Consider the following 27,949-nt stretch of genomic DNA (forward strand, 5'->3'; position numbering starts at 1 on the left):
CGCCCGCCCCCCGCCGCCGCCGCCGCCGCCGCCGCCGCCGCCGCGGGCGCACTCGCGGGTCGCAGTGAAAAGGCGGAGGCGGCGGCCGCTCCGGCTCGGCTCCGGTTCCCAGTGCCTCCCCCGCCGCACCCCCTCCCCGCCTCCTGCACCCGCCAAACTTAATGTGACCCCAGCCCGACGCTGCGGCTGCCCCTCTCACCGCCCCGCGCTCTCCCCACCGCCACTCAGCCCCTCACCCCCGGAGCGCACCGCTCACCTCGCCCCTTCCCACCTCCTTACCGGGGCCGGGCGCCGCGCTAGCCCTCCGCGTTCCCTTCCCCTAGCCACCCCCACCCCACCCCCCGCACCATGAGCAACCTGAAGCCGGACGGCGAGCACGGCACCAGCACGGGCACCGGCACCGGCACCGGCACGGGCTCGGGCTCCAGCGGCACCCTGGAGGAGGAGGTGGGTCTGCGCCCCCGGGACTTGGGTGAAGTACACGCGGAGGTGGGCGGGGGACGGGGCGCGCAGGGCCCCGCACGCGATCTGGCAATCGCTCCCGGCGCCTTTCCGCCGTTGCCCTTCGGCCGGGGAGGAGCAGCCCGTGTCCGGCGGGCGGGGGCGTGCGGCCTGGACTACCCCGCCGGGCGGGCATTGTCTCCCCGCCCTCCCAGGCTCGGGGCCGACCGTGCGCCGGCGGCCGTCAGTGCGTCCCGCGGTGGGCGAGCTGCGCCGTGTCCGCCCCACGCCTGCTGCCCGCGCGTCCTTCGTTCTCCACTCCGCCCCGCTCGCTGCCCTCTTCCGAGGCGCTCCTCCCGCGTGGCCGGGACTCCCGCCTCGGCTGGGAGGAACTGATTGGGATTAGCACGGCGGGCGGGCGGCACCCACACTCTCTTGTACTTTCCGCCCTGACCCCTCCCCGTGACCTTGGAGGCCTGGGCCGGCTGCGCGGCACCTTGGTTCGCTAGAGTTGTAGTCATGGGGGTAGACGGCTTTCTTCACGGCCCCAGAGCTTGGGCTTTGGCAAAGATGTCAGCTGACTGAGTTGGGAAGGAGATGCCTAAAGACACTCAGTTCCCAGTTCTCGTCTCTCGGGTTTTGCCGTGGCAGACAAGCCAGGACCCCAAAGCTGGCCCTAGTGGGATTCTGCTAGGAATGTCCACCGGCCATGTGCTAAGAGGAGGGAGTCTGGGGCGGCTTCGTGCAATCACCAACAGCTGAGTGGCTAATTGGATGTGGCAAAATCCGGGAGGGTGTATGTGTGTGGGGGTGGATATAGCCTTAAGGCTATCAGTGAATGGAGACCAGAAGCTCGGCCCGCAGAGACAAAAACTGGTGTGGAAAGGGGGCAGCCTTCGCAGCTCTCTCTCTGAAGGGGCCTCTGCTGTGTCACTCTAGGGCCAAGAGACCCTAGACCCTTCCTGCCGCGCCCTGGCATGCTCTTGCCCAGGAAACCAAGGGCCAGTTATCCACCCTGAGCTCCCTTCCCCTTGGTCTGGGGGAGAAACCGCAGAGCCCCTGATGGGGGCTGGCGTTGCTGCCTCCCTCCTATCCAGTGGCGGGTGCCCGCCCGCCGTGCTATAGGTTTGGTGCAGAATGGCGGCACTGGCCCACGGCTGGGCTGGGCTCCTCACTGTGGGAGGGATGATGGGAGGGTCACACTGCCAGTTCCCACTCTTAGCAATTCAGAGGCCTGCTGCCAGCCCCAGTCCACCAATGACATGACAGCTTGAGAATCTAGGTCTAGACCCCGCTTTCTGTGGGGAAGGAAAGGAGGAATCTACAACGCTTCACTCTGAAGAGTGGCGAAGGAAGGCCTGACATATGTCCACGAGTGTGGTGTGGGTTCTAGTGGGCTGGGGTTCATTTGGCTCCTAAAGTCCTTGTCCTTCTTGGACCTTGATGCTGACAGGCCCTTGGCTTTGGGGACCCCATCCTGACTGTACCTGGTTGTTCAGAATCTCCCCTGAGAGTTGGGGGAGGCTGACAGGGTTGCTAGTGTGTGTGTGGTCTCTGCTGAAATTGAGGGAGGGAAGCCATCTCCTGTGAAGCTGGGCAAGGACCCGGAACCACTTCTGCTAGAGGGTTGACTTCAGCAGGGACTTAGCTCGCCGAAGAGACCCTCAGACCCACCCGTTTGAAATGGGAAGGGTGAACCACGTGGCCAGTCTAAAGTCTTGGAGGAATCGTTTGAGGTATTGGTCACTTTTTTCTAACTAGCTTTTTGAGAGAGAGGGCAGAATCATCAAGAAGTGGAATCCCTGCTCTCCCTCCTTGTGGGCAGAGGTGGGCTATAGCCCTGTAGTGCTTCAAGGAGTTCAGTGCAACTGGTGCTGGGGAGGGTGGGGAGCATGGGCTCCTGTTTAACAGAGGTCTAAGACTAAGGGCCCCAGTGATTTCTTGGAGCCCAGAGTCTGCTCTGGTCCGGTAAGCACAAGAATCGGCCCCTTCTCCTCATTAGCTTTCTGAACAGTGGGCCAAGAGCTCTTCAGCCAGGGTTCCATCTTGGATTGGTGGTTTGAGCAGGAACTAGACTTATTCTCTTTAGCTTAGATGCCCCCTAGGTAGGCAGTTCTGCAACCCCCAAGAGCCACCATTGGGGAAATCCGCATTAGCAGTGGTGGTTTACTCTCGTGGTTGACCCAGGCTGGCTCTTGGAGATTAGCTAAAGCAAACCTAGGAAGCCAAGGAAGAAGTTAGAGGTCAGCCCTCCCTGAGATGTGGCTGAGTAGGAGGTGGTTAGACCTGTAGGGATGGAAAAGGCATTCCAAGAAGAGGGAATAGCATGTATAAAAGTGGGGGGTGGATTGTGGAGCCACATGGCTTGTTTGGGTGACTACCAGGAATTTGCTATGTTGCAGTACTATTGGAGGCCACGTTATGAACAGCCTGAGATCATGCAGGCTTGGGAGGAAATTGGCATTTTTCTGCTACTTAAGAAGAAGGTGTGTTAGAAGCTTTGAAAACTTCTAACCCTTTAACCCTTTGAAAGCTAAGGAGGGCAGCGAGGAGTTAAGGGGAACAGCTATGTGTCCCTTTCAATCTAGAAGCCATACCCCCCCACCCCGAGGTGCGTCTTGGCTGGTGCCTGAGCTCCAGAAGGTGAGGCAGTACAGCACCCGAGCCCTGCTCAGGGCAGGCTTGCCTCTGGTTTTGCCCAATCCCAGATTCAAGCATCTCCTGTGTGATTCTTGAGAGATGGCTGGAGAGTTACAGTGTTTCTGGGGAAGGGTATATGTGGTTTGAAAGAATATTTTATTTTGAAAATGGAGACATATTTTAATACAAGGCAGTGTTAAGTTACAGTAATGACTCGTTGGGGGCCCCCTGAGAGGAGGGTGGTGTTTGGAATCTTGGGGTGGGGAGTGCGGTTCAAGTTTCTAAGAGTTAAAGAAGTTTTATGCCAACCTAATGGTAAGCTCTAGAAAGGCAGAGATTAACGGTAGCTAAGGGAGCTACAGCTTGACCTGAGCGTCTTGGCCCCTCACTGTCCTCCATCCCCATCTTTGCCTGTCCATGGCATCCACCAAAGCTGGGCCAAGATCGCTTCTTGCACGTCTGGTACCGCACGGTCCATCATGTGTCCTCTAGGGGTCTCTGAGGATCCAGCTAGGTCCCTGGCCCCTGGCAGGATGGCCAAGGTTAGCACTCAAATGAGTGAAGGAATTTCAGGGTCCAGTGTGTGACTTGGGCACTGCCCCTTTTCTCTGCCATCAAAAATATTTGACAGAATCTGGGACATCTTGGTGCTCTGTCTGCAGACTTTTTTTTGGTATAAGGGGAGGGAGGCATCTATGCTTCCGGACTTTTACCTGGAAACAGGACCCAAGTAGGTAGATCCAGACAGATCAGGTAGATCAGACTCCCCTCCTCCCTGGCGGTTGTCGTGAATGTGTCTTCTCTGCTCAAATAACCTAATGGTAAGGCTGTACTATGCGTAGTAAACCCATACATAGTCTTTGTACCAGGCATTGTTTTGAGCACTTCACCGTTTTAACTCATTTAACTTCCACAACAGCACTATGAAGTTTATTTTATAAGTGAGGAAACTGAGACACAGAGAGGTTAAATAGCTTTCATGTAGCTAGTAATTGGGTAGGTTGGGGTTTGGACCCAGAGTTTGCTCTTAACAACATACTATACCCACTGTTCTGTTTTATATTGGGGATTTGGATGAGACTTGGGGGTGGGGAGGGGAGAGGGTCTGCAACTGAAGTTTTTTAGGGCTGAGCTTTAGGTGATGACAGCGTCCCAAGCAGAAGCTCAGGGACTGGTTCCAGGCTAGTTCTCTTTGGGTTGGTGGCATCCCAAGACTGGGTGGTGGGAGCTGTCAGCCCCTGCAGGAGGAGCATTTTATCACAGATAATGTTTAGAATTGTTATTGCGGTGATAAAAACCAGAACAAGTGAATTCTCTGCAGACAGTACATCCCCCTTGTAGCCTGGGCTGGGGCTGACTGCCTTCACACCCCACCCCCACCCTTGATTCCCTGTTGCTTTGGGCATCTTAACTAAAAAAATTGTACTTACTCTAAAGTGACTGCCTGTCATTTTGGGGGGCCATTCTCTTGGGTCTCCTTATCTCCTCCTTGCCTGTAAGTGGGCAGCCTGGCTAGTTTGCCCCAGTAAGAACCAACTTCTAAGTATCATTCAGTGTTTGGACATTCTGATTTCTCATCTCCGTCTCTGGGGTGGGGCTGGGGGAGGAGTCTGGCGAGTATTGTAACTAGAGGCAACACATGAACTGCGGGATGCTTTGCTCAGTTTTCATGCTCTCCACCCATTTATCCCACTGGTTCTCCAGACAGTCCTGAGAGGTAGAGGAGAGGAGTCCTCCCACCTGCCCTGAGTGCTAAGTTCCTGGTCCAAGGCCACCCACCTCTGGTTACCCAGACCTGAGCTAGAGTGCTAGGTTCTGGCAGCACCTGGTGGCCTCCAGCCTCTGCTCAGCCATTGATTTTGGGTAGCAGCAACATTTGATGCCTTGTCAGTTCCTCTGCCGAACCCTGACCATGGCTGCCTCAGAGGGGTCCTCACACCCCAGGCAAAGCTGTGAGGCAGTGGGGCAGAGCCCATCTCCCATACTTCAGAAACCATGCTGCTGTGAGGTGGGAACTGCAGACAACCCATGAAGCTTCCTATGCCAAACCCCATCTACTGCCTGCCCAGGGACCAGCACGGCCTCCTTGCTTTCTGCTTTTTTCCCCGTCCTTGGATGGAAGGAATAAGATTACCTGAGGTGTGCCAAGGCTAGACAGGTGGCAAGATCGTTGGGTCCTCCATTCCTGAAGAGCCTACTGGTGGATCCATCCATGCCAGGCGCCTCCAGAATATAGCAGGAGCTGGATGTAGTGGGAGGGTCTGCCTTGGCCCATCTGTCATGGCCTTCAGTCATTTACAGCCGACTGAGGAAAGGCTCTTGGCTGTCACAAGTCATCAAGGCCACCTGTATAGTTCTGAACAGGCCTAGGACCCTCAGGGAGAAAGGGCAAGGTCTGGCCTGGACGAGCCCATGGTATGAGTGTCTGGAGTCCCTACCTCCTTTTTTTTTTTTTTTTCTGTACGCGGGCCTCTCACTGTTGTGGCCTCTCCCATTGCGGAGCACAGGCTCCGGACACGCAGGCTCAGCGGCCATGGCTCATGGGCCCAGCCGCTCCGCGGCATGTGGGATCCTCCCGGACTGGGGCACGAACCCGTGTCCCCTGCATCGGCAGGCAGACTCTCAACCACTGCGCCACCAGGGAAGCCCCCTACCTCCTTTTTATGGTTAGCCAACCTACCCTTTCCCAAGTGAGTTTTGGACTTTAACTGGGAGAGGTCAGAAGAAATTACTGGAATAGGACCTGAGACCAGTTTGGGGAACCTTTGTTGTGATCAAGGCTGTGAAGAGCTTCCACCCAGACTGGTCCCTGTTCTTGTGTGTAATTGTAGCCATATGCGGGCACAACTTGGGATGGAGGGGTTCTCCTGTGTTGGTGACAGGGGAGCTCCAAACCAGAATCTAGGTCCTAGAAGTAGTTTCCATCCCTGAACAGAGACCCTCTCCCAACAGGAGTGTCCCTTTGGGAAACATCTCTCATCAGACTTCACCTGCCTCAGTCGGGTGGTGCACAGGTGTGGCGTGCTCAGCTCTTTGTGTTCATGTGCACGGGCCGTGTGTTCACACTGGATTAACATCACATGGTTTAAGGGTTGGAGGTATTGATTTTGGAGCTAGGGGAAGTGCGTGGGATTCCCCTAGGACAACGCCTTGAATCTATGGGGTAGCATATAGCAGTGGTGACAGCTGCAACCTTTGCCAGCCACAAGGGTCAGGCAATAGATTGGCATTGGCCGACCACACAGCAGTAGGAGGGACAGGGGAGGCTGACGGCACAGGAGGGAAGGGAGCCTTGCCCAGAAGCTTCATGCTGGAGACCCTGTGAGCCTGTCTTTCTTTTTTTTTTTTTTTTAACATGTTTATTGGAGTATAATTGCTTCACAATGGTGTGTTAGTTTCTGCTGTGTAACAAAGTAGATCAGCTATACATTTACATATATCCCCATATCCCCTCCCTCTTGCGTCTCCCTCCCACCTTCCCTATCCCACCCCTCTGGTTGGTCACAAAGCACCGAGCTGATCTCCCTGTGCTAATCTCCCTGTGCTGTGCGGCTGCTTCCCACTAGCTATCTGTTTTACATTTGGTAATGTATATATGTCCATGCCACTCTCTCACTTTGTCCCAGGTTGAGCCTGTCTTTCTGAGTTGCCTCTGAACGCCTTGTCCCTGGCTCTGTCTGGAACCAAGTGGAAAGCAGGCCACCCACCCCACCCCCACCCGGCCTCCAGGCAGCCTAGTCGCAAGGAGTCTGCATAGCACGGTTCACGCTATTTGGTTGGGTTCCCTAATGAGGTGTAGCGCAGGACTCGCAGCAGACTTTGACCAGGTGTGTTCCCAAGATGTGAAGCCTTCCCTTCCTGGGGGTAGAAGTAGCTTGGAGTATAAGGTCTGAAGCCTTATTTAATCCAGCTTAGTTCCTCCCACCCCTACACACACACAGGTGGAGCTCTAGGACACATTGCAGGCCCTGAAGGAAGAGCCCCAACTTCCCAGGCAACTTGGACTTGACCCCCAGCTCTGCCAGTGGCTGGCCAGGCACCTAACTCCTGAGCTGGTTTCCTCAACTGTAAAATGGGCCTGTACCACTCTGCCTGTTACCTCAGAGGCCTGTCAGGCTCACACTCCGATGGTAGGTGTGAAAGAAGTGGAAACTACCAAGTGCTGCCCAGTGTGGGGCCTTAGAGCCAAGCCCTGATACATGTGATTCGGGGCTGGAATTAGCAGGGGCAGGCAAAACACTGTGGAACAGCCCCTAAACCTGGACTTCTCCCCGCCAGGTCAGACCGTGATGACGTTGGCGGTGTCCTAGGTGGGCACTGCTTGGAGGGAGGCTGGGCACTGTCCTAGCCTGGGAGCTGAGCAGCCCAGAGCTCCTTGGAGGAAACAGGAGGCGCTGGCGTTCTGGGAGCATGTGTGTTTGTATCTGCTTGCTGTACTGTCTGGCTGTATCTGCTTGCTCTTTTTCCCTGTGTCCTTGTTCAGCCCTTATAAGTCCTGGGTCTGCGGGCCATGTCACCACATTCCATCCACCTCTCGTCAAGTGGCCCCACTGAGAGGGACTTCTTTCCCCCGGGGAGGCGTAAAAGCGACCTGCCAGTGCCAAGCCTAAGCACAGGACCCAGGCAGAACCCAACTCTCACCCCGCCCCCTACATATGTATACAGAAGAAAAAGGCCAGGCCGCTGAGATCTCTGCAGAGGTAAAGTGACTTGCTCTGTGGTTTCTGTTTGGCAGCTCCGGTATTGCCCCAGCAGAGAGACCCCTCTCAAACCCCAAGGGCCTGGCTTCTGACATCCTGCTTTCTCACCCTCTCAACCTCTGCCTCTTCTTTACTGCTTTCTTTGCCGTCTTGTGGGCAAAACGAAAGCACTGGAGCTCTGAGCCCATGGAGGACAGTGCCCGAGCATTACTCCGAGACTCCATCACGGTCTCCCACTTCCTTGGTTTCTTGGAAGGTCAGAGTGTGAAGGGCCCTGAGGCGAGTCCACCCCTCCTCTTTATTGCTGAGGCAGTGGTGAAGGCCACGAAGCCACTTGCCTGGCCAGTGGCAGGGCTGGGACTTCAATCGGGCTCCTTGACAATTGCTTTGAGGCTCTTGTTCTTTTGTTTCTGTGTCTGGTCTGTTGTCTGAGCAGGAGGCTGAGCCTGAGTCCTGTGTCTTGGTTCTCAATGACCCTTTTCCCCTTGCAGAAGCCAGGGCTGAACTGGGCGTGATGAAGTTTAAAAAGGACCTTCAGTATCTTTACAGCAGGAACGCTGCAAGCTTTATATAACGCAGGCTGCAGCTCATAAACTCCCATGATCTGGCTGGTGGGGCGGTAGTGGGACACCGAGATGGGGTGGCTTGGGCTTCTGTTTGGACTCAGGGCTTCCTGGGGCTGTGAGGGGCCCTGCTCTACCCCCACCCCTTCCCCGCTGCAGAAGGCTGCTCTGGGAGTTGGCAGTCTGTCAGTCTTCCCTTTGACTTCCCTATACCTAACTGTTTAGGACTAGCCATGGGATCATCCAGTGGAACCCCGTGCACCCCCGGTCAACCTTCTGCTAAGGACTGTTGCTGCCCTCTTAGCTCAGAAGCTGAAGGTCATTTGTTCTGGGCACCTAAGGCTGACCCCCACTGGGCTCTGAGTGGGTTGGTGGTGTGAGATCAAGGTTTGCAAAAGAGCATTGACTTGTGAGCCGGGCACCTGGGGACACTGGGGCTGCTTCTGATACGCTCGGTGACTTGGAGCAACTCACTGGACCTCAGCTAAAAATAAGGTTTCTTCCAGCTCAGATGTTCTGCATTTCGGTTCCTGGAGAGGGCTGGGAATTGGGGAAGGATGTGGGAGGGGCTTATGAGAGGCTTGTTTTTCCCTGTTTGGATTTCCCTCCTCCCCCACCCACTTTTGTAAGGGGTGTTTTCCATCCAGATGACACCAGCAGGGCTCCCCATGCTAAGAGGCAGCGTTCAAAGTAAGCGAGTTACTTGAACATTTTGATGAAGTGGTTGGTTGAAACAGTTCCCTTTCCAGATTGAATTCTAACTTCAGAGATGTTGGATTGCCACAAAGAATCAATTTTCAAGTATCATTTTTATCTCTTTGGTATGATGTTTCTGTTCCCCAGAGTCAAGTTTCTTAGCCTCGTGAGGCAGAGATTCACCTAGAAGGCAGGAGTTGTCTTCTAGTGGGGAGTGTTTCTGGTGGACCGCTGGGATTTATTTGGGGGTGGGGGAAGGGTGGGGATAACCCTGATGTTCTCCTACCTCAGCATCCTTTGTACCCCGGACGGGAGGTCCCTGGAGTCCAAGTCCAGGGTGCTGTCTTGGAGAGTACAGGGCTGGGGTTTGGAAGGAGGCCGTGGTTGTCCTTTGGAGTTAAAGGGTAGGGGGTTTAATATCCATGGACATACGACTGTTTTTGACAGCAGTGTTTACCCCTTCCGTCTCTAATAAAAACTGGTATTTACGGCGCTCATCCTCTCAGCCACAGTATCCTGCTGCCACCCTTAACCTGAGTGTTCAATTCTTGGTATGAAGGTGGAGTGTGGCCAGGCCCCAGCCTGGGCTGATTGAGTGTGGCGTCCCCCCACTAGGGAGGGAGGGCCTCGTGGTGTGGCCCCTCGGACCCCACACCCCAGTCCTGTCCCACACGGAGGCTTTCCTCTGGGGGGAATGCCCCCTGCCCCGCCTCCCCCCACAGCTCCCTTCCCATGACTTCTGCAGGGCCCCCATGTGCTGGGCCCTGTGTGTGCCCAGGGGAGGACAGAGACCTCTAAGCAGCCACTGTTGGGGGAGCTGGCCTTGGCCTGGGGGCACTGGAATGACAGGTGTGCCTGTGCAGGTGTCCAGGCTGACAGAGATGTCCACCTGGGCTGATGGAAAGAGGTCGAGTCCTGCCTCGAAGCCTTTTAGGCAGAAGCCTGAATTTCTGCTATTAGGCTGATGCCTTGGGTATCACTGTCACCTTGCTCCTGGAGGCTTCTGTTTACTTTCATTTTTTCTGAAGATCTGTAAACAACTGTTGGTTTGTTTGTCTGAAGGAAGATCATTACTGACACACAAACAGGAATGAGTTTGTCAGAGCCCCTTCTTCCTACTTCTCTCTAAAAAGTTGTCTTCCCTCTGGGCTGGGGAGGGCCGCAGTTTTCACCTTTACTGAGGGAAAGGGCTGCACCACCCGGGGGCTCGGGTCCTCTGTCCTGCTGGGATTACAGAAGGTGCTGGAGAGGCTCCTTGAAGGGGGCGTTCCCTCCCCAGGGGCCTCAAGAATAAGGCTGAGGATGGGGGCCACCACTTCCTGTGCCCTTCTCTGCCCCTCCCCGGAGCACTGGGAATGAGATGGGTGGCCTCCCGTGGAGGAGGGAGGAGCAGGCAAGAGGTCATTGGGAGCCCCAGGCACTCAAGGTCCAGCAGTAGCTGGAGGGAGAGGGCCCACGATCACACAGCAAATACCTAGCCAACCCCAGGAAGCCTGCCTGCCAGTGATAGCCTGTGGTGTGGACTTCCTAGAAGGGGCTGGACTCTCCCACCCTCTTGTTCCCAGCACCCCCAGGGAAGGATAGGCAGCAGGGCTTGCTTGAGGGACGAGCAGCCTCGGGAGTCCCCAAGCTTTGCTGGCCAGGGACACCGTCGTGCTGAAGGCCAGTTTGCTGCCCTAGGCAGGACTGGCACTGGCTGGGACCTCCAGCGAGGCCAAGTCTGCTCCTGACCATCATGAAGGCTACACACCATGTCTGCGATGTCCTGTATGGGGACACCTCTCTGGCCAAGTTCCTTGTCCACATTGAATTCGGTGCTTCCAGTGGTTCCTCAACATGTGTCTTCTTCTACTGTCTCTAAGGACTCCCCATCCCTTTTTTTTTTTTTTTTTTGGCTGTGCAGCTTGTGGGATCTTTGTTCCCTGACCAGGGATTGACCCCAGGCCCATGGCAGTGAAAGCGCCAAGTCCTAACCACTGGACTGCCAGGGAATTCCAAAGGATTCCCTATCCTTTTTCCACCTCTCCCCAGTACCTTCTCCAGCCTGTTCCAAACTTGCCTTCCATCTGTGCCAGGGACATGGCTGTGGTCCAGCACAGTCTGCTGGTACTTGCCATGAAGATGACCATTTTAACAGGGCCGCGGTTGCTTTCAATGTTTCAGAGCAGGAGGGAGATATTCTCTTGGGCTGTGTGGATGCTTTTGGAGAAAGAGTGAGTGTATGGAAGAAGGGCCTAGGTAAACAAGTTTGGTTCCTTCTAGCAGCCTGGGATTGTGTGAGCCACCCCTTCTGCTTCCTCCAAGTATCTTAAAATAGTTTCGTGTTGAATTCTTGTAGTAAACTTGTGGAATAGGCGGTGGGATCTTTGGCTGGTCTTTCCATCTTGGCATCAGTGGTGGTTGGTCCCCGAATCCTTGTCTGCGCCCAACCTCTCTGCTGAATGCTGCACCCTATGGCTGTGAGGCTGGCACCAGCAAGTGGCACCGGAGGAGTGGTTGCCAGTGCTGGCCTGGGACACAGGACTCATTGGCCAGGCCTTGCAGAAGTAACCACATGCCTCTGTCCCTGCCATCCCTAAGGATCCTGACTGTGCCATTAGGTTGCCTTGTCACCTTCCTATTCTGAGCCTCAGTTCCCTCATCAGTATTCATTCATCTATTTATCTATCTATCTATTTATTTATTTATTTATGGCTGCGTTGGGTCTTTGTTGCTGCGTGCAGGCTTTCTCTAGTTGCGGCGAGCAGGGGCTACTCTTCGTTGCGGTGTGTGGGCTTCTCATCTTCTCTTGCTGCGGAGCACGGGTTCTAGGCCTGCAGGCTCCAGTAGTTGTGGCTCACGGGCTCAGTAGTTGTGGCTCGTGGGCTCTAGAGCGCAGGCTCAGTAGTTGTGGCGCATGGGCTTAGTTGCTCTGTGGCATGTGGGATCTTCCCGGACCAGGGCTCGAACCTGTGTCCCCTGCACTGGCAGGCGGATCCCTAACCACTGTGCCACCAGGGAAGCCCCCGTCATCTGTAAAATGAGGGTGTTTAACTAGCTGAACTCCACGGTGCCTTCCACCTCAGACATGGCCTCCCTGGGGAAGAGGAACACTAAAGAATCCAACGACCGTGTAAGGTTGTCTCACCTGTGTTCCCAGCTCCAGGCTGATCTGGACCTGACCCAGCCTCACTAGGCAACCTTATAACTAAATGGCTTGTGGTACCTGATAGGTGAGGTTTTTGTGCAGGTCAGTGTTGAGATTATGGGACCCTGAAGTGAACAAGCATATGGTTGAGCCTCTCCTGTGTGCTGGGCATAAAGTGTGCTCTTCATCCTGGAGGTAGAGGGTACCTGTGTTGTACAGATAAAGAAGCTGACATTCAGAGAGGTGAAGCAGCTTCGCCAAGCCAAGAATAAAGCTGGGATGCAAACTCTGGTCTAACTAACCAAAGCCTTTCCCATTTATGGCGTCACTCTGCCGTCCCGGACCACATCGTTTCTGGCTGTGAGTCCCTTCTTTGGAGGGACCAAGGTGTGTAGAGACGGGGGGGGGGGGTCTCAGATGTTGAGCCTGGCTCTAGGCACCTTGGAGGACAGGAAAGTTTTGAGACTTGCCTCCTATCTCTGGGTTTTAGAGTCCAGGTGAGCTCAGATGGTGGGACCAGTAAAAGACAAGGGGTCCTAAGGGCCCCAGAAGACTTCAGAGGAAGGAAAGAGGGGTGAGGAAATAGAGGAACCTGAGGGATGGATGCCCTTCAGTTAAGGAATGAGGAAGGGGTGGTCTGAGGGGGCAGTGTGAACAGCTGCCATGCCCTATGTGGCTGCTTGTCGGGGACCCGGAGTCTGTGGGCCGGGGCAGGACCTGATGAAGTTGGAAGTAGCATGGTGGGTAGGTGGGCTCTGGAAACTCTTGTTCTCTCGACATGTGGCCGGCCAGCCTGCTCAGCTCATACTTCCTGTCACTCCAGCTTTGCCATCATTCTAAACAGGCACCCAGAGAAGGGACTGGCTACTGAACGGACGTGTGGCAGAACTTTACCCATCCATGGGGCTAATGAGGCTGCCCAGGTGTGGCTGCCTCTGTCCCCACAGCCAGAAGAATGGCATAGATGGCTGACTCAGTGTTCCTGGATCTTACCCAGCTTTGCTCCTTGCTGAGCCAAGCTTGCCTGAGCCCTTTCTGGGCCTCAGTTTCCATGTCCGCACAGGGGGTAGGCAGAGGGTACATCATCCGCCAGGGTGTCCAGGGTCAAGTGAGAACCAAGGAGAGCATTCAGGTCAGGCTTCCTGTGACTTAGCCTCCCAGCAAAGGGTCTGTGAACTGGCAGACGGGGACCCACCACCTAACCCATAACTGCCTTGATGTCAGCTTGTTTCCTAAGGAATGACCAGGCACAGGATGCAACCTGTATTGTAGCCTTTAGAATCTAAAAGATGGGAAGCCAGGGAAAAGAGTCATCTGGCCCAGAGAAGTCTGGGAACCAGAATCTGAGCTGGGAATGAGGGAAAGTTCCCCTATACTCACTCCCCTCCCCTCCGCTAAGCAGGAAACTTTGTGCTGAGAACTTTCTATTTAAGGGGGCCTCTGGGGAGGTCTGGCCAGAAAGGAGCCATTTGAGGAAGGGTTTAAAATTAGCCGGGGTGAAATGGGTGGCCCCTGGGGAGAACTGAGGCAGAGGTTTCTGTGGGCGGCTCTGGCTTTGCATCTTTGACCCAAAGCATGTCCCCTCATCCCAGGGAGGAGGGAGTAGCGCTGGTCCAGGCCCATCCAGCAGGACCCTGGCTGGCTTGTACTCTTTCAGTCCATCGTCTGTGGTGGGCTGGGCGCCCAAGTCCTGGCACCAAAAAGCAAGCATCATCTCTACCAGCCTGGGTGAGTGGTTGGGAGGGAGACCTGGGTTTTAAGTCCCAGGTCTGCTGCCTTTAAAAAACAAGCTGCATGGCCTGAGCGAGGCACTTCTCTTTGGGGGTTTACATGTAAATGAAAGGCCTTCCGTCAAAGGGCAGAGGGGTGTAGAGGACGGCTGCCCTCTGGAGTCCAGGAACTCAATTCAGCCCACTCTGGAGCCTGGGCTGTCCAGTTTCTCCCAGATACTTCTGGGACAGGGCAGTGCTTGAGAGCTGCGTGTATAGGGACACAGCTGCCATGGGCTGTGAGATGTACAGAACCTTTACCCCAAGCCCAGAGCAGAAGTGTGTGTGGCGAGGAAAGGCATCACCAGAGGGGGTGGAGGTGTCCTAACTGGCAAGGAATTCTGGGTTTGCTTCTTGGCAAAAACTCATGTGAGAGAAGAAGCTGTCCTTACCTATTTTATCAGCCATGGGCTTGGAGTCATTCCTGTGTGGCTAGGCGTGGCGACACTTGTTACTGGTTTCCTTTGCCACTCCTGGCTCTGTTGTTGACATGTGTGTTCATTGGAGAGAGAGGGGGGAGGGGGAGGGGAGAGGGGGAGGAGGAGAGGGAGATGGGGAGGGAGTGTGTGTGTGTGTGTGTGTTGGGTGTAACTTTGCCTGACTGCCCTGGGTTCCTGATTCAAGCCATTGTCTCCAAGAAGGCTGTTGCCTCAGTTCCTTCAGCAGGCCATCACTAGAGCATGGAAGAAGTTCTTTGGTGCCTCTGGGGGGGAATGTGGCCCACTAAATGTTTTCAAGAATAGCCACGTGTTGGGTGGGCTGAGGCATGTGAACTTGTTTTTAAGTCGTCAGTGACAAGTTGAGAAGACTTTCCTTTGGCTTAGTGGTATGACATGCGACTTGAAACAGGAGTCAAGGGAATTCCCTGGCAGTTCAGTGGTTAGGACTCTGCGCTTTCACTGCTGAGGGCAAGGGTTCCATCCCTGGTCGGGGAACTAAGATCCTCAAAGCCATGTAGCCAAAAAAAAAAAAAAAAAAAAAAAAAAACAGGAGTCAAGTGTGTGGGGAAGCTCTGCTCTTTTGGATTTTTCGTTACTCAGAAAGCACAGTTTCAAGATGTATTTTTAATGGATCTACACTATGGAAAACCCTCCTTCTCCCATTATAATTATTGGCTGATCTGGCCTTGCTAGTTGAGCATTGGAGGCCAGCAGCATTTAACCAGCAGTGGTGAATTAGGGAAGTGTTCCTGCCAGCCCTCTCCTGGACCTCACCCACTGTTCGGGAGGTCAGGTTTGGCAGGAGTCACAGGATGGACACCTGGTGTCTAGACCTGGCTTCAGTGCCAACTTGTAACTTTGTTGAGGGCAAGGCTCATAACTTACACCATCCTCTGCCTCACTTGAAGTTGGCAAGATCCTACACATTCTTCAAAACCCAGCACCATTGTTCCATCTCTGACTCCTTCCTCAAGTCCCTTATTCAGTAAACATTTAGTACCAGCACCATGCTAAGAGCTGGACAGAGAAGCAAGAGTATAATACATTGCCGGCCACTGAAGAGCCTACATCTAGCATGGAAAGCAGGAGGAGATGGATGTGAAAGTGCTGGGCCCTCTGATGAAATCGCTCCAAGGCACAGAGTTTACATCTTTGCCTCCCCGCTAGACCAGATGGAGCCTTTCTACCAGGAGTCCATGGGAATATTCTGAAATATATATATGTTTCTACTTGTACATTTTTTGGAGGTAAGACACCATAGCTTTCTTCAAGTCTCAGAGGGGTCCTTTCATCTATCTTGTTAAACAGGACTCTCTCCTTGAGGCTGTTCGGCAACAGACAGTCTGTGCAGAAGTGCTCAGCTAGTGCTTGATGTGACACCTGCAGGATGAACCCAGGGAAAGGAAAGGGTCCAGAAAGGTTTTTTTTTTTTTTTTTTTTTTGCGGTACGCGGGCCTCTCACTGTTGTGGCCTCTTCCGTTGCGGAGCACAGGCTCAGCGGCCATGGCTCACGGGCCCAGCCGCTCTGTGGCATGTGGGATCTTCCCGGGCCGGGGCCCGAACCCGTGTCCCCTGCATCGGCAGGCAGACTCTCATCCACTGCGCCACCAGGGAAGCCCCCAGAAAGGGTTTTGAAAAGTTAAATGCTGTGAAACTTTGGGTGCTCATTTGCCTCAGCCTCCAAAGAAGGCTCAGGAAATCCTGAATTCTTCCTTCAGCCCTGGAAGAATTCCAGTTCCTTCCTGAAGGAAGAGCCATCATCCTTGTTCTTCTGTCAGCCCGGCCCTGACCACTGTGATCTCTTCCCCAGGTCCGGACACTGTTCGTCAGTGGGCTCCCTGTGGATATTAAACCCAGAGAACTCTACCTGCTCTTCAGGCCGTTCAAGGTGAGTCTGGACTCAGCCACCCATGGGCAGAGCCTAGGATGGAGGAGAAGCATCAGGAATGAATCGCAGACCTGGATTGGGCAGCAGGAAAACTAGAAACTGTGATGGCAGACCTGGTTCTCTGTCCCGGTCCTGCTAACTCATATGTTGCTTTCTGTCAATTGCTTATTAGCCTTTCTGAGCCTCCGATTTCTCATCTGTAAAGTGGAGACAGTAGAATCTCAGTAGACTTTGCCGTATAAGGAATCTTTGAGATTCAGCATAGCGTTTTCAATTTGCAGATAAGAAAACTTAAAAAGGTGAGGTCTGTGCTTCCAGATGACAGGCTATGGGAGCAAAGGGGAATTTCCGCATGAAATGATGAATGCTACCGCATGATGGCCATCCCATGTGCTAGGCCATGTGATATGGGACACAAAGACTGAGGGCACTCAGCGGTGGTGGAGATCAGAGTGGGTCACCTTTGGGGGGGGAAGAGTGTGAGCTGGGGAAAGGCAGGGCTGGGGGGTGGCCAGGGTAGCACAACAGAGGCTTCCGACCTTCATGTTAATGACCACCTCTCTCTGCAGGGGTATGAAGGGTCCCTGATCAAGCTCACATCGAGACAGGTAATTTCTCTCCAAGGTTTTTCTTCCTCCCAGTCCAGACCGACTGCTGAAATTGGAACTGAGCTTGTTCTCTTTTCCTCAATCTTGAGGCATCTGGCAGCTGAGACCTGCCCCCTGCCACCCCTATCCTGTCCTAGGCTGATGAAAGAGCAGCCTCCACAGGTCCCCTCTTCTTACCAGTCAGCTCCTGGTCCTCACTCTCTGGCCCTTGAGAAGCCACAGTGGGACCCGGAGGCTGAGGACCATAGAGGTGGTGGCTGTGCTCTGGTTCCTGATGCCAGGAGTCCCAGGCCCAGAGCCTTCAGGAACCATTTGGGAACTGGACTGAGCTCAGGCAAAATGAAGTCGGAGAAGTTTTAAACCTGTTGTTCCCCCCAACCCCGACCCCCCTTTTAAATAAATAAATAAATAAATTTATTTATTTATTGGCTGCGTTGGGTCTTCGTTGCTGTGCACGGGCTTTCTCTAGTTGCGACGAGCGGGGGCTACTCTTCGTTGCGGTGCGCGGGCTTCTCATTGTCGTGGCTTCTCTTGTTGCAGAGTACGGGCTCTAGGTGGGCGGGCTTCAGTAGTTGTGGCACATGAGCTCAGTAGTTGTGACTTGCGGGCTCTAGAGCACAGGCTCAGTAGTTGTGGTGCATGGGCTTAGTTGCTCCGCGGCATGTGGGATCTTCCCGGACCAGGGCTCGAACCCGTGTCCCCTGCATTGGCAGGCGGATTCTTAACCACTGCACCACCAGGGAAGCCCGGGGCAACAAGTTTATGGGACTTCCCTGGTGGCGCAGTAGTTAAGAATCCTCTTGCCAATGCAGGGGACACGGGTTCGAGCCCTGGTCCGGGAAGATCCCACGTGCTGCGGAACAACTAAGCCTGTGGGCCCAAACTACTGAGCCTGCGCTCTAGAGCCCGTGTGACACAACTACTGAAGCCCATGTGCCTAGAGCCCGTGCTCCACAACAAGAGAAGCCACCGCAATGAGAAGCCTGCGCACCGCAACGAAGAGTAGCCCCCGCTCGCCGCAACTAGAGAAAGACCGTGCGCAGCAATGAAGACCCAACGCAGCCAAAAATAAATAAATAAAATAAATAAATATATATATATTAAAAAAATCTGTTGCCCCTTGATTGAACCTGAAGCCTTTCCGTGCCCTTGATACATTAGTGTCCCCTTTCGTGCTGGGGAAAACACTAGAACTTACACTTAATTACCTGCATACATTTAAAAAAAAAAAGACTTTTACTGAAAGGGTGATGTTTAATGCAGTGGGATAAAGCTGTATTGGCATCGTTTCCCAGAATGTGGTACCTGGATGGGAGAGTTTTAGTGCCCCAAACCAAAAATATATAATTCTTGTCCATATATAATTATATAAATATATAATTCTTGGCCATATCCTCCCTGTGTTCTAGCTGAACATAGGGGGGATATGGACAAGAATTATATATTTTTTTGTTGTTTTGTTTTGTATGCTTGAAGGGGAGATGGAGTGTTGGGAGAGATGCAAGGGTATTCTCTCTTTTTCCTACTAGCCTGTTGGTTTTGTGATCTTTGACAGCCGGGCAGGAGCAGAAGCGGCCAAGAATGCATTGAACGTGAGTAGACAGAGAACAGGCCTTTCTCTGACCCACAGACTTCTAGGCAATGGGTATTCCTGTTCCGTCTTCTGCAAACCTTCCCCCACTCCACACCCAAGGAAAGGGCCCACAGATGTACCTTTCCCAACATCCTGGGGCAGAGTCTTTGGCTGCACTGTCTGTGCCAAACGCCACTACTCACAAGGCCCGAGCAGTGTGTCCTCTGTCTTGGCCCCCGTGTGGACGAGTCTTTCAGGCTGGATCATTTCTGGGGCCCTTCCGTCCCCACTGCAGTGGACAGGCTGGGTCCTACAGTGTAACGCTTTTCCCTTCCTTTCCTTCTCACGTAGGGTATTCGCTTTGATCCTGAGAACCCTCAGACCCTGAGGCTAGAGTTTGCCAAAGCCAACACCAAGATGGCCAAGAACAAGCTAATGGCTACACCAAATCCCACCAACGCTCACCCCGCCCTAGGAGCACACTTCATCGCACGAGACCCCTGTGAGTGGCACTCAGAGTGGCCATCTGCTGCCCTTTACCTGGCAGAGCTGGGGGGCCCTCGTGGATGGAGTTGCGTGCAGAGGGCATCACTGAGGGCATCAGTCCTGCCTGCCCGCCCCTTTTCCAGGAGCTTCTTGCAGCCACCATTACCCATCCCTGTGGGTCCCATGCTTCCTTCCTCCCCTGCAGCCTTTGCTGGACCTCAGACTGAGCTCCTGAGCTGTTGGTGTCGCCCAGCTTCCCTGAAGCCTTCTCTGATCCCTCTTGGTTGAGATGAGCAGAGACCCATCTGAGGGCTTCTTGAAGCAGACAGGATGCTCACCAAGCCTGGCCAAGTTACCATGGCTTCTTTCCCAGTCTTGGGATCCTTCAGGGGAGCCTGAGAAGGGAGCTTATGCTCAGTGATAGTGCTGGGTCCCCTTCTGTGTTTGGAATGGGGTGGCGCAAAGGGGGACCCACGTTCTGACAAGAGGGGCTGTTGTCTCCCGTCGCAGATGACCTGATGGGGGCCGCTCTGATCCCCGCATCCCCAGAGGCCTGGGCCCCCTACCCTCTGTACACCACAGAGCTGACCCCAGCCATCTCACATGCTGCGTTTACCTACCCAGCCGCCACTGCTGCTGCCGCTGCCGCCCTACATGCTCAGGTAAGCCTGTCGGGGGGAGAAGTAGGAAGGGGGAGAACAAAGGCTCTGAGTTGGCCAGGCTTCATTCCTACCCGGCCACGGGCCACCGAGGTCCCCAGAGCTGCTGCAGAACTGCTGTCTTGTAACAACAGTACCTTTGGGGTTTGGGGTCCCACAGAGGGGAAGGAGAGGATAAGCTGTGAGGCCGCATCGAGGATACACTGCAAATGCGAAGTGTGAGAGACCCACCGTGGGTCCACTGCCCCCTGGACACGCGCGGGCAGGCTGTGCCGATTCTGCCTGTGGTGACAGACCTGAGTGTGGTCGCCGGAGGCAGCCCGCCTGCCTCTGCTTCCTCCTGTCTTTGTGAACTTCAAAAAGCTCTGAAAGATTTCTGTGTCTGGGTTGTTCTTTTTCACTCATCTGGAAAGATAAGAATAGTACTATCTGCCTCAGGTTGTTGTGAGAATTAAATGTTAAGCCATGTGAGGGGCTAGAATTGTACCTGGAACATCCGGGGTGCCCAGTGAGTGTTTGCTCTTTTGTTCAAGGAACGTGGGCACCCTGCATTGTGACCTGGGCTGGGGCGGGAAAGATGCAGCCCGCGCTTCTAGGCGAGAGGTGGAGAGGGCACGGCTGGGCTGGGAGGGCTCTGTGCTTGCCGAATGCCGCGCCAGGTGCCCGAGAGGGGCACGAGCACCTCGCAGGTTACAGCCAGGCCCCTGCGCGGCAGTGACAGGGCACCGCCAGGCAGCGTGGGAGGGCTGTGGTGAGCGGCGAGCCCACCTGGGCCTCTCGTCAGTGAAGTGACCGAGAGCTGAGGCTCGTGAAGAGCGACCTGGCTGCTGAGAGGGAGAGAAAAGAGGTCTCCTGGCTGGGGCAGTAGAAGGGGACGAGGAGTTAAAGGGTGTGAGAAGCCAGGAGGGAAAGTTCCCAGAAACTAGAAGCTGAGGCAGGAGGAGTGGGCAGCTCTGCCAGTGGGAGGGTCAAGTGCGTGTCCATCCCTCTGAAGGGCTTAGTGACCTGGGTTCGCCCAGTTCCAAGGTGGAAGGTTCAGATTCCCTGACTGCCACCCTCGCAAGGCGTTTCCCCGGCCACGGCAACTTGGGTTGTACCGAGGGCAGACGCGTGGTTCCGCTTGGCGCTCACCCCAGCGGCACACCACAGACGGCTGGAAAATTGATCGGCGTAGGGAGGTGGCGGGGCTCTTCCTCTCTAGGGCGACGTTTGGGGGACTTACCGCAGACCAGTTCTGTGGTGAGTGAAGGCAGTCCTCTGTGACCCGGCGGAGTGTGGAAGGCAGCTGGTGCGGGGGTAGTTGAACTGCAGGGGCCCTGTGAGTCCTCTGATCCCAGCTGTGCCACCAGTTAGCTACCTGATCTTCACCAAGTGACTTCACCTCTGGGCCTCCGTCTTGTCCCCATCTGTAAAACGAGAGGGCAGGACCAGATCGGATGGAGAGGTTCTACCCTGTCTGCTCTGAGATGCTAGGCCGTGGCAATGTGAGGCAGAGGTTGGGAGCCAGGGACAGTCAGGATGTCAGATTCTTCAGGAGCGATATCTCTGCCCTTTTTGGGGTGCCCCCCCCCCAGCCGGCTGGGAGTGGTGCACTGCTGTGGGTCCCTAAGCTTCGTACACGGGACCGTGTGCCCTCCTCTTGTCTTCCTTTCCAGCTTCCTCCCTCCTTCCCCACGCCCTGTGGCCGTCCAACTCCAGTCCAGCTACCTTGGTCCAAGTCCTGGCTCTCTCTTTCAACACCTGTGTGACCTTGGGCAAGTTTCTTGACCTCTCTGTGTCTCAATTTCTTTGTGGTATGATGATAGTCGTAGCTACTCTAGAGGGTGGTTGGTAGCCTATTAGCATAGAGGGGGCACTACATGCTTATTATTTAATGTCATTATTATCTAGTTCCCTCCAGGCCTCGCTGTGCCTGAGTTCCTGTCTTCTGGTCTCCCTGGGAAGGGGATGAGGGCCCCCTCAAAGGATAGTGGCTTTTTTCGGGAGGCAGCCTGATGACGAGCGATTGGATCAGGTGGTGACTAGTTCTGTCCCGCTGCTTGAGTTCTCTGGATAGTTGTTTCCTCGACAGTAAAACACACTGTTAGGACCAAATGTAGTAATAGGCATGAAAGCATTTTCGAAGTAGTATCACTTTCTCTATTCCTTCCAAGAGCCCCCTCCCTGCCCCCGATAGTACTGCCCCAGAGGTGGAGGCTGAAAATGCCTAAATGAGGGAGGTGGACCCTGGTGATCCTCAGGAGGTTATTCTGAACCCAGAGGACCAGTAGCCGCGTTTTTCTGTGCCTGGGGGTAAGGGGGTGACTTGGAGAGAAAGGCAGCAGCTGAATAGACAAAAGGGGATGCAAACCGGTCCTTCCTTTCTGTACCCCACCATATGCACCCTGACCTCACGCCCTCTGCCAGTAGCTCGGCCTGAGCGAGGCATCCTCATGTGGCTGCAGGGGCGAGACCTGCAGGAAGAAAGGGGCTTGGAGATGGTTCAGTCCTGCTCTATCTCGGCGCAAGGCTGTCTTGCTGGACCTTCTGATCCTTTTGATAGAATCTTCTCCTTTCAGAGCGTATGGGTGGCAGGGGCACACTGGGGTCTGGTACATGAAGATGGTGGCCTAAAAGCAGGGATTCTGCATGTCCCCTTGCACCCCAGGGTCCTCCCAGTTTGGACTTCTTTTTCCATTTCGACCTGAGGGTATGGGGGTCTTTCACTGCAGCCCTTTGCCCCCCTTACACTGGCTCAGCCACTTACCGATGACCTTAAAGTTACACGAATTCCCCTGCCTCTGTTTTCTTGTCTGTTTAATGGAAATGCTAATAGCATCAACTTTATAGGGCTTTTCTGAGGATTAAATGAATTTAGTATATGAAAACTACTTAGACCAGCATCTGGCACATGCCAGGTGCTTCATGAACATTAGCTATTAGAGGTCTGCGTTCATGGGAAGAAAAAGACAGGTTTTTTTTCTCTTTTTTGCCTTTGCTTGTCATCCTGTTCCCCAAAATATCACTACGTTTAGTCCTTAGACTTGGTAGGTAGTTGGACACAGGTGTATAAGTAAATCCATGGGTATGAACCTTTTACAAAAATTACACATTTAATCTTTTTAAAACTTAAATATTAGGGCATGCTTCTATGTCAGTAAGTATAGGTCTGCATTCTGGGTGCCTGGCTAGCCTACCAGTGTATAAGTGTGTCTGCCTCCCTGTAGATGGCAGTGAGGTTGTTTACACACTTTTCTTTTGCTCTGTTAGGCTGTGCTGCCACGGATGCCCTTGTTCACACGTCTCTGGGCACCTGTCCTGCCTGCTTTCCTTATCATAAATTCCTAGAACTATTGCAAGGTCAGAGTGTAGACTTGCCGGTCTGAGTTAATTGTATTGTTTTGACTTTGTGATGAGTGAGGCTCCCTTATTTGTTGGCTGTTTCTATTTCTTCTTGTGTGGATTCATCCCTTTGCCCACTTTTTGGTGTATCTTCTCAGTTAGTCAGTCTGAGGGTCTGAGAGAGCACCGTGTGCCCCCCACTTCCTTTCTTTGGGTGCTGCCCCTCTTGGAGCTGTAACCATTCTAGATGCCCATGGGCTTTCCCTGTGGGGTGGCCTCTTAAGACCTCCAACCCCGCCCCGTGAACAAGTGGAGGCCCTGACAGGGGACTGGCCACTTGCTCCCTGCTGTGCTGGCCGTGACCCCTGGGCCTGGAGTCTTGTTCTGAGTTGGGGCAGGAAGAGACCGTGCTTCTTTATAGAGAACCTGGACCACTGGCCTATCCCAGGCACCTGAGGAGAGTGGAAATGCAGCCCTCCAAGTACGTTCTGTTCAGTTGGGTTGCACGACCATCCCAAGCTCAGAAATTAGGGCTTTCCTCTGCTTCCTCCCCAAGAAGGCGGTGGCTCATCTCAGGCTGGAGGGAAAGCTGCTGCTCTGGAGCCCAAGCCTCAGCACCTAGTGGAGAGGGTGGGGCTGGGTGGAGCAGGCTTGTTGTGGGGGCCCCTAAGCAGCCGGTGGTGGAGGAGGGCAGGTCGGAGGCCTCCAGGGTCCCTCCCACTCTCGTCCGACGCTCTCCCCTTGTCCAGCCCTGCAGGGCACCCAGCCTGTCAGGCACTTCCTTGCCGTGGGGCCACTCCAGCTGGAGGCTGGGTGAAGTGCAGTGGTCAGGGTCCACTAAGGCTTCCCTGAGCTGGACCGGCCACAGCCTTGTCCGGTGGCAGCGGTGCTGGTTTCCTCATCGTCCCTCTCTTAGGGAATGAGCTCTGGTGTCCAGCCGGGCTTGCAGCTGAGAGGGCAGCCCACTGCTCGGCAAAGGGGAGGAGAGGCTTCCTCCCACTCAGCTGTCAGCCAGGAAGGGAGGGAACTGTTTCCAGATGTTCAGAAGACATGAGAGAAAATAAGATGGCCTCTGAGGCTGGATGGCTCAAAGAGGCTCTTGACCCTTTCTGTGTGGTGTGGGGCTTAATCAAGGTGGTCCTGGCAGCCAGGGGTCAACTGTGTGCCGATGACAGCAGTGCCACATCCTTGGAGCCCAGGGGCCATCCCGACATTGGTCAGCTGGCCTAGGCCCTGGTCCTGCCATGTGCCAAGTGTCCTGGCATCTCAGAGTAACCAGCTGCCGACTTCCTGCTGAACACGGGGTGGTCAGAGTTCTGCGCTGTACAAAACAGCACCTAGAATTTGGAGGGGGCACAGGAGCAAGTTCTCAGGAAGCTTTCATCAGCCACCAGATAGCCTGGCGTTGCTCGATATCTTCCCTACTTACAGAGGCAGGGATTCCTGGCAGCCAAGTGGGTAACTGGGTCTGACTGCTTGTGCTTCAAGAGTTTTGTCTGTATGCCCAGCTGCTACTCGGTCTCCTCATCGGCTCTCCTGTGCCATCCCTTTCTTTCCTAAGAGAACCCCGGCTCCCATCTCTGAGTTCTCTTCCCACCCCCTCACTCGGGGCCCTGTGATGCCCTGCCGCCACCCCTCCCAGGTGGCCACGGGTCAGGCCCGGGCGGACGTGCTGTCTGTAACTGGGGCAGGCGGCCTCCCCGCAGTCTTGGCTTGGCACCCAGCACGGCTCACCGTCCAGACTGGCCCATGGGGAATGGGGTGCATGTCATTTCCTGGCCTGTTTCTGGGAATCATGCTTTGGGGCCATTGCTCTGTGGGGCCTTCTAGCAAGTACCAGGGTTGAGGTAGCTGCCAGGCTCCCACTAGAGGGCTCAGCTGGTAGGTTACAAATCTCTAAAATTAGGAGGCTTTTGTAATGAAGGGAACGGGGGTGGGGGTGGTGCAGAAGCTGAAATGGGGCAGCGGCGGAGGCTGGGAGCATCAGCTGGGTCTTGTCTGTGACTTCCTGGGATCCTGCAAGGACAGGACCAACTTCTGGGAGTCCTGCCCCTTGGAGACCACACTGACTTTGGTTTCTAATGTGTTTTTACATTCTGTCTTATCTGATCCTCGTGGATACCCTGTGACTTTTAATCATCTCTATCCTGTAGCTGTTGAGGGCACTGAAATTCAAAAGAAGTTGAGCAAAAATGTGTTAGGTGCATTCTCCTGATGTTAGGAATTCCGCCCTCTCCCGGTTAAGGGGGAAGGGCAGACTGTTGGGCCAGTGCCCCCGGCTGCCAGCACTCCACCTGGTACAGTCGGGCTCAGTGGAGCGTGAACGCCTTCGTAACCCTTCTCTCATTTGAACCTCTGTCCCGCAGAGGAGGCAGGTCAGGTGGCGCTCTCCCATTTTCAGGATGAAGAAACTGACGCCCAGAGGTGAGTAAGTGGCCCGACCTCCGCCGTCAGTGACAGAACCAGGACTCCGACAGGGGCACTGAAGGCCGTGTTTCCCAGGCTCCCCCGTCAAGCGAAGGGACTGCACAGCTAGCTCCTGACGTTGGCTTCTCTTGCAGGTGCGCTGGTACCCTTCCTCTGATACCACCCAGCAAGGATGGAAATATCGTCAGTTCTGTTAGTTCTTCAGTAAGTGCTGGCTCAGAGGCCTGGGATGGAAAGCGTCCTAGAGCCTGGCTCCCTGCAGGGCCGTGGTTCCTCTGCCTGAGTCCAGGAGCTCGCTGGTGCTACCCCAACCTGAGCTTGCGCCTGGGGCACTCTGGCTGGTTTTCCCCTCTCCTCCCACCCTGCCCCCCACCCCACATCTTGCAGCCTCCTCGCAAGGGGAGGGCCTGGGTTCATCTCCAGTCCCATGCATCTGCTCATGGCCACCTCTTTCCCCTCCCTCCAGGTCTGGTCACCACAGCTCGAAGCCCCCGCCCGCCTCACTGGGGAGGGAGCCACCTTGAGCTTCCACTGCCCCCAGGTGGCCCGTGCAGAGCTGCTGCTTCCCTCCAAAGACTGTGAATTTTAAGCCTGACTCAGTGGACTTTTGTTTCCTTTCTCTCCTTTTCCTCAGCCCTGTCCTGCCCCAAAGCCCCTCTCCAAGGCCTCAAGGCAGGATTCAGGGGCCTTCTCACTGGGACACCCAGACCCAGCTCGGAGGTCTCACTGGGACTGAGCAAGGCCTGGCCTCCAGTCCAAATTTGCTTCCGTAGCCCCACCTCAAAGAAATGAGGCGTTTAATTTTGCATGTTTTCCTGGCATGAATTAAGACACTTAAACTTGTATATATGTGAGTGTACAGTTTGTTCTCACATTGTGTCACCATAGCAACAAGTCCTGACCACTAATGGTTCATCATTCCCGGTCCCTCTCCCCACACCCCCCTCCCCTGCACCCACCCTGCTTCAGTGAGGACCAAGCCCTGCAGCCAGTTCCGCCCTGCGGCTGGCGGCCTCCACCACCCCACACACTTCCAGGCTGAACAGGAAGGACCACCCAGCCAAGGTAGAGCGTTTTCTTGGTCATTTCAAATTGGGGTCCTCTGCTTCCTCCCCCTCAGATGAGCCAACAGCCATTAAAAAAAACCCTTTTTCTGCCCAGTTTCGCTTACCTCTCCGCGGCGCACCCCACCCCTGCCATGGTTCCTCATGCTTTCCAAAGTTCAAAACCAACCAAAAAGTGAAAGTATTTTTGTACCCTGTGTAACAAAATATTTATGCAACATGAAAGATTTTTCGTGTGTGTGTGCAATTAATTATTGAAGAGACCTTGTCCGCCCTGTCAGATAAGTTTAACATTTTAGTTTGAGGCATGAAGAAGAAAAGGGTTTCCGTTCTCCAGCAGTGAGCCTTAGCGTCAGCTGTTAGTTTAAGAAAAATGAAGGAAAAATTGTGCAATTTTTTGTTTCGTGTGCACATCAGTGCATTGCCTTTGGCCACAGCTGTGGCTGTCTTGCCGTTTTCAGACTTGGGAGACGAGGAGGCTGTTGTAATTGCTGATCCTGTGAGAATGTGAAACTGGATAATATATGAAATGCAAAATAAAAAATCATCCAAAGTAACTGCTCTCCGACCTTTGCTTCCTTGGGTTGTAGGTTGCCGTCGGGAGGGCACAGCTAGAGGACAGGTGTTGGGAGTTAAAGGGGGAAGGAGGCGAAGTGGGCCTGGGCCTCAGAGCTCACGTGGCCTCTCCCTCCTGCCCTCTTTTGTGTGACTTGAGGCTGGAGAGGAAGTGACCTGCCAAGGGCCGAGCAGCGGGGCCGCCTGGGTTTAACTCATTCTTTGTTTTCTGTTCTGAAGATGGGGGCGGAGATTCCCTGCACCCAGAGTAAGCACCTAAATGGGACCTTCGTTTTCTCTGGATGGTGTCATCTGGCTGCCCCAACCCTGTGGCCTGTGGCCTTTTCAGGCCCTTGAGTAGAGAAGGACTGTGATTTGGGAGGTTGGGTTCCTGCCTGTAGTATCCTCGGTGTGTGTCATGTGAGGCTGTGCTAGAGGGAAGCAGAGGACCCAGCAGTTTGGCCTGGAAAGGGTTAAGACCACCCACCCTGTAGGCTCCCAGCTGCAGCTCTGATTCCTGAGATGGGTTTTGCTGGGAGCCAGAGCAAATGAGTACAAAGGTCAGGGAAACCGTATGCTGCTAAGACCCCGGGCTGCCCTGGACCCAGTCAGGATGCCAGCAGCTGACCCTGACTCTTCCCTTTTGTGATTTGGGGCCTCAGTTTCCTCATCTGTGAAATGGTGGTTTGAAGTTCTTTCCAGCTCCTTCTGGAGGGTTGGAGCACTGACCTGATGGCTTTGCTATTTGTCTTTAGCATCTATGCCCCCACCCCCAGCCCCCATGCCCTTCCAAGCCTGACTCAAAGCCAGCCTAGAAAGGGAGGGCAGGAGAGGCCCTAGAGCCTCCTTCCTGCCGGCTTTCCTCCCAGCCTTGCTCTGAACAAAGCTGAAGTGGCAGTGGCTGGCCCTGGTCACTTCCTCGCCTGCATCTTGGGGACCCTGGTGTCCCTCTCCACTCCCTGCCTCACTCCCCCACCCCCCCACCCCCCGGA

The 27,949-nt window shown here is 54.6% G+C and overlaps 1 protein-coding gene across 1 annotated transcript; it reads left to right on the forward strand.

Annotated features, from left to right (window-relative positions):
* On the forward strand, positions 1–27,949 carry RBPMS2 (RNA binding protein, mRNA processing factor 2). Its single transcript, XM_022579762.3, has 8 exons — positions 1–447; positions 16,187–16,264; positions 16,834–16,872; positions 18,402–18,464; positions 18,797–18,947; positions 19,442–19,593; positions 25,473–25,542; positions 25,805–27,949. The coding sequence occupies exons 1-7, from the start codon at positions 349–351 to the stop codon at positions 25,533–25,535; spliced, it is 645 nt and encodes a 214-aa protein (XP_022435470.2). The 5' UTR covers positions 1–348; the 3' UTR covers positions 25,536–25,542; positions 25,805–27,949.

The sequence above is a fragment of the Delphinapterus leucas genome, chromosome 2 (genome assembly GCF_059928025.1).
Source record: "Delphinapterus leucas isolate spDelLeu-1000000601 "Yukka" chromosome 2, BTC_Dleu_Yukka2, whole genome shotgun sequence".
In the NCBI taxonomy this organism is placed as follows: domain Eukaryota; kingdom Metazoa; phylum Chordata; class Mammalia; order Artiodactyla; family Monodontidae; genus Delphinapterus; species Delphinapterus leucas.

Bases quoted from the DNA above. Each gene is read 5' to 3' on its own strand.
- RBPMS2 (XM_022579762.3), top strand. From the start codon at position 349: ATGAGCAACCTGAAGCCGGACGGCGAGCACGGCACCAGCACGGGCACC. The intron at 16,265-16,833 runs GTGAGTCTGGAC...CTCTCTCTGCAG, and splicing joins TGCTCTTCAGGCCGTTCAAG to GGGTATGAAGGGTCCCTGAT. The intron at 18,948-19,441 runs GTGAGTGGCACT...CTCCCGTCGCAG, and splicing joins CTTCATCGCACGAGACCCCT to ATGACCTGATGGGGGCCGCT.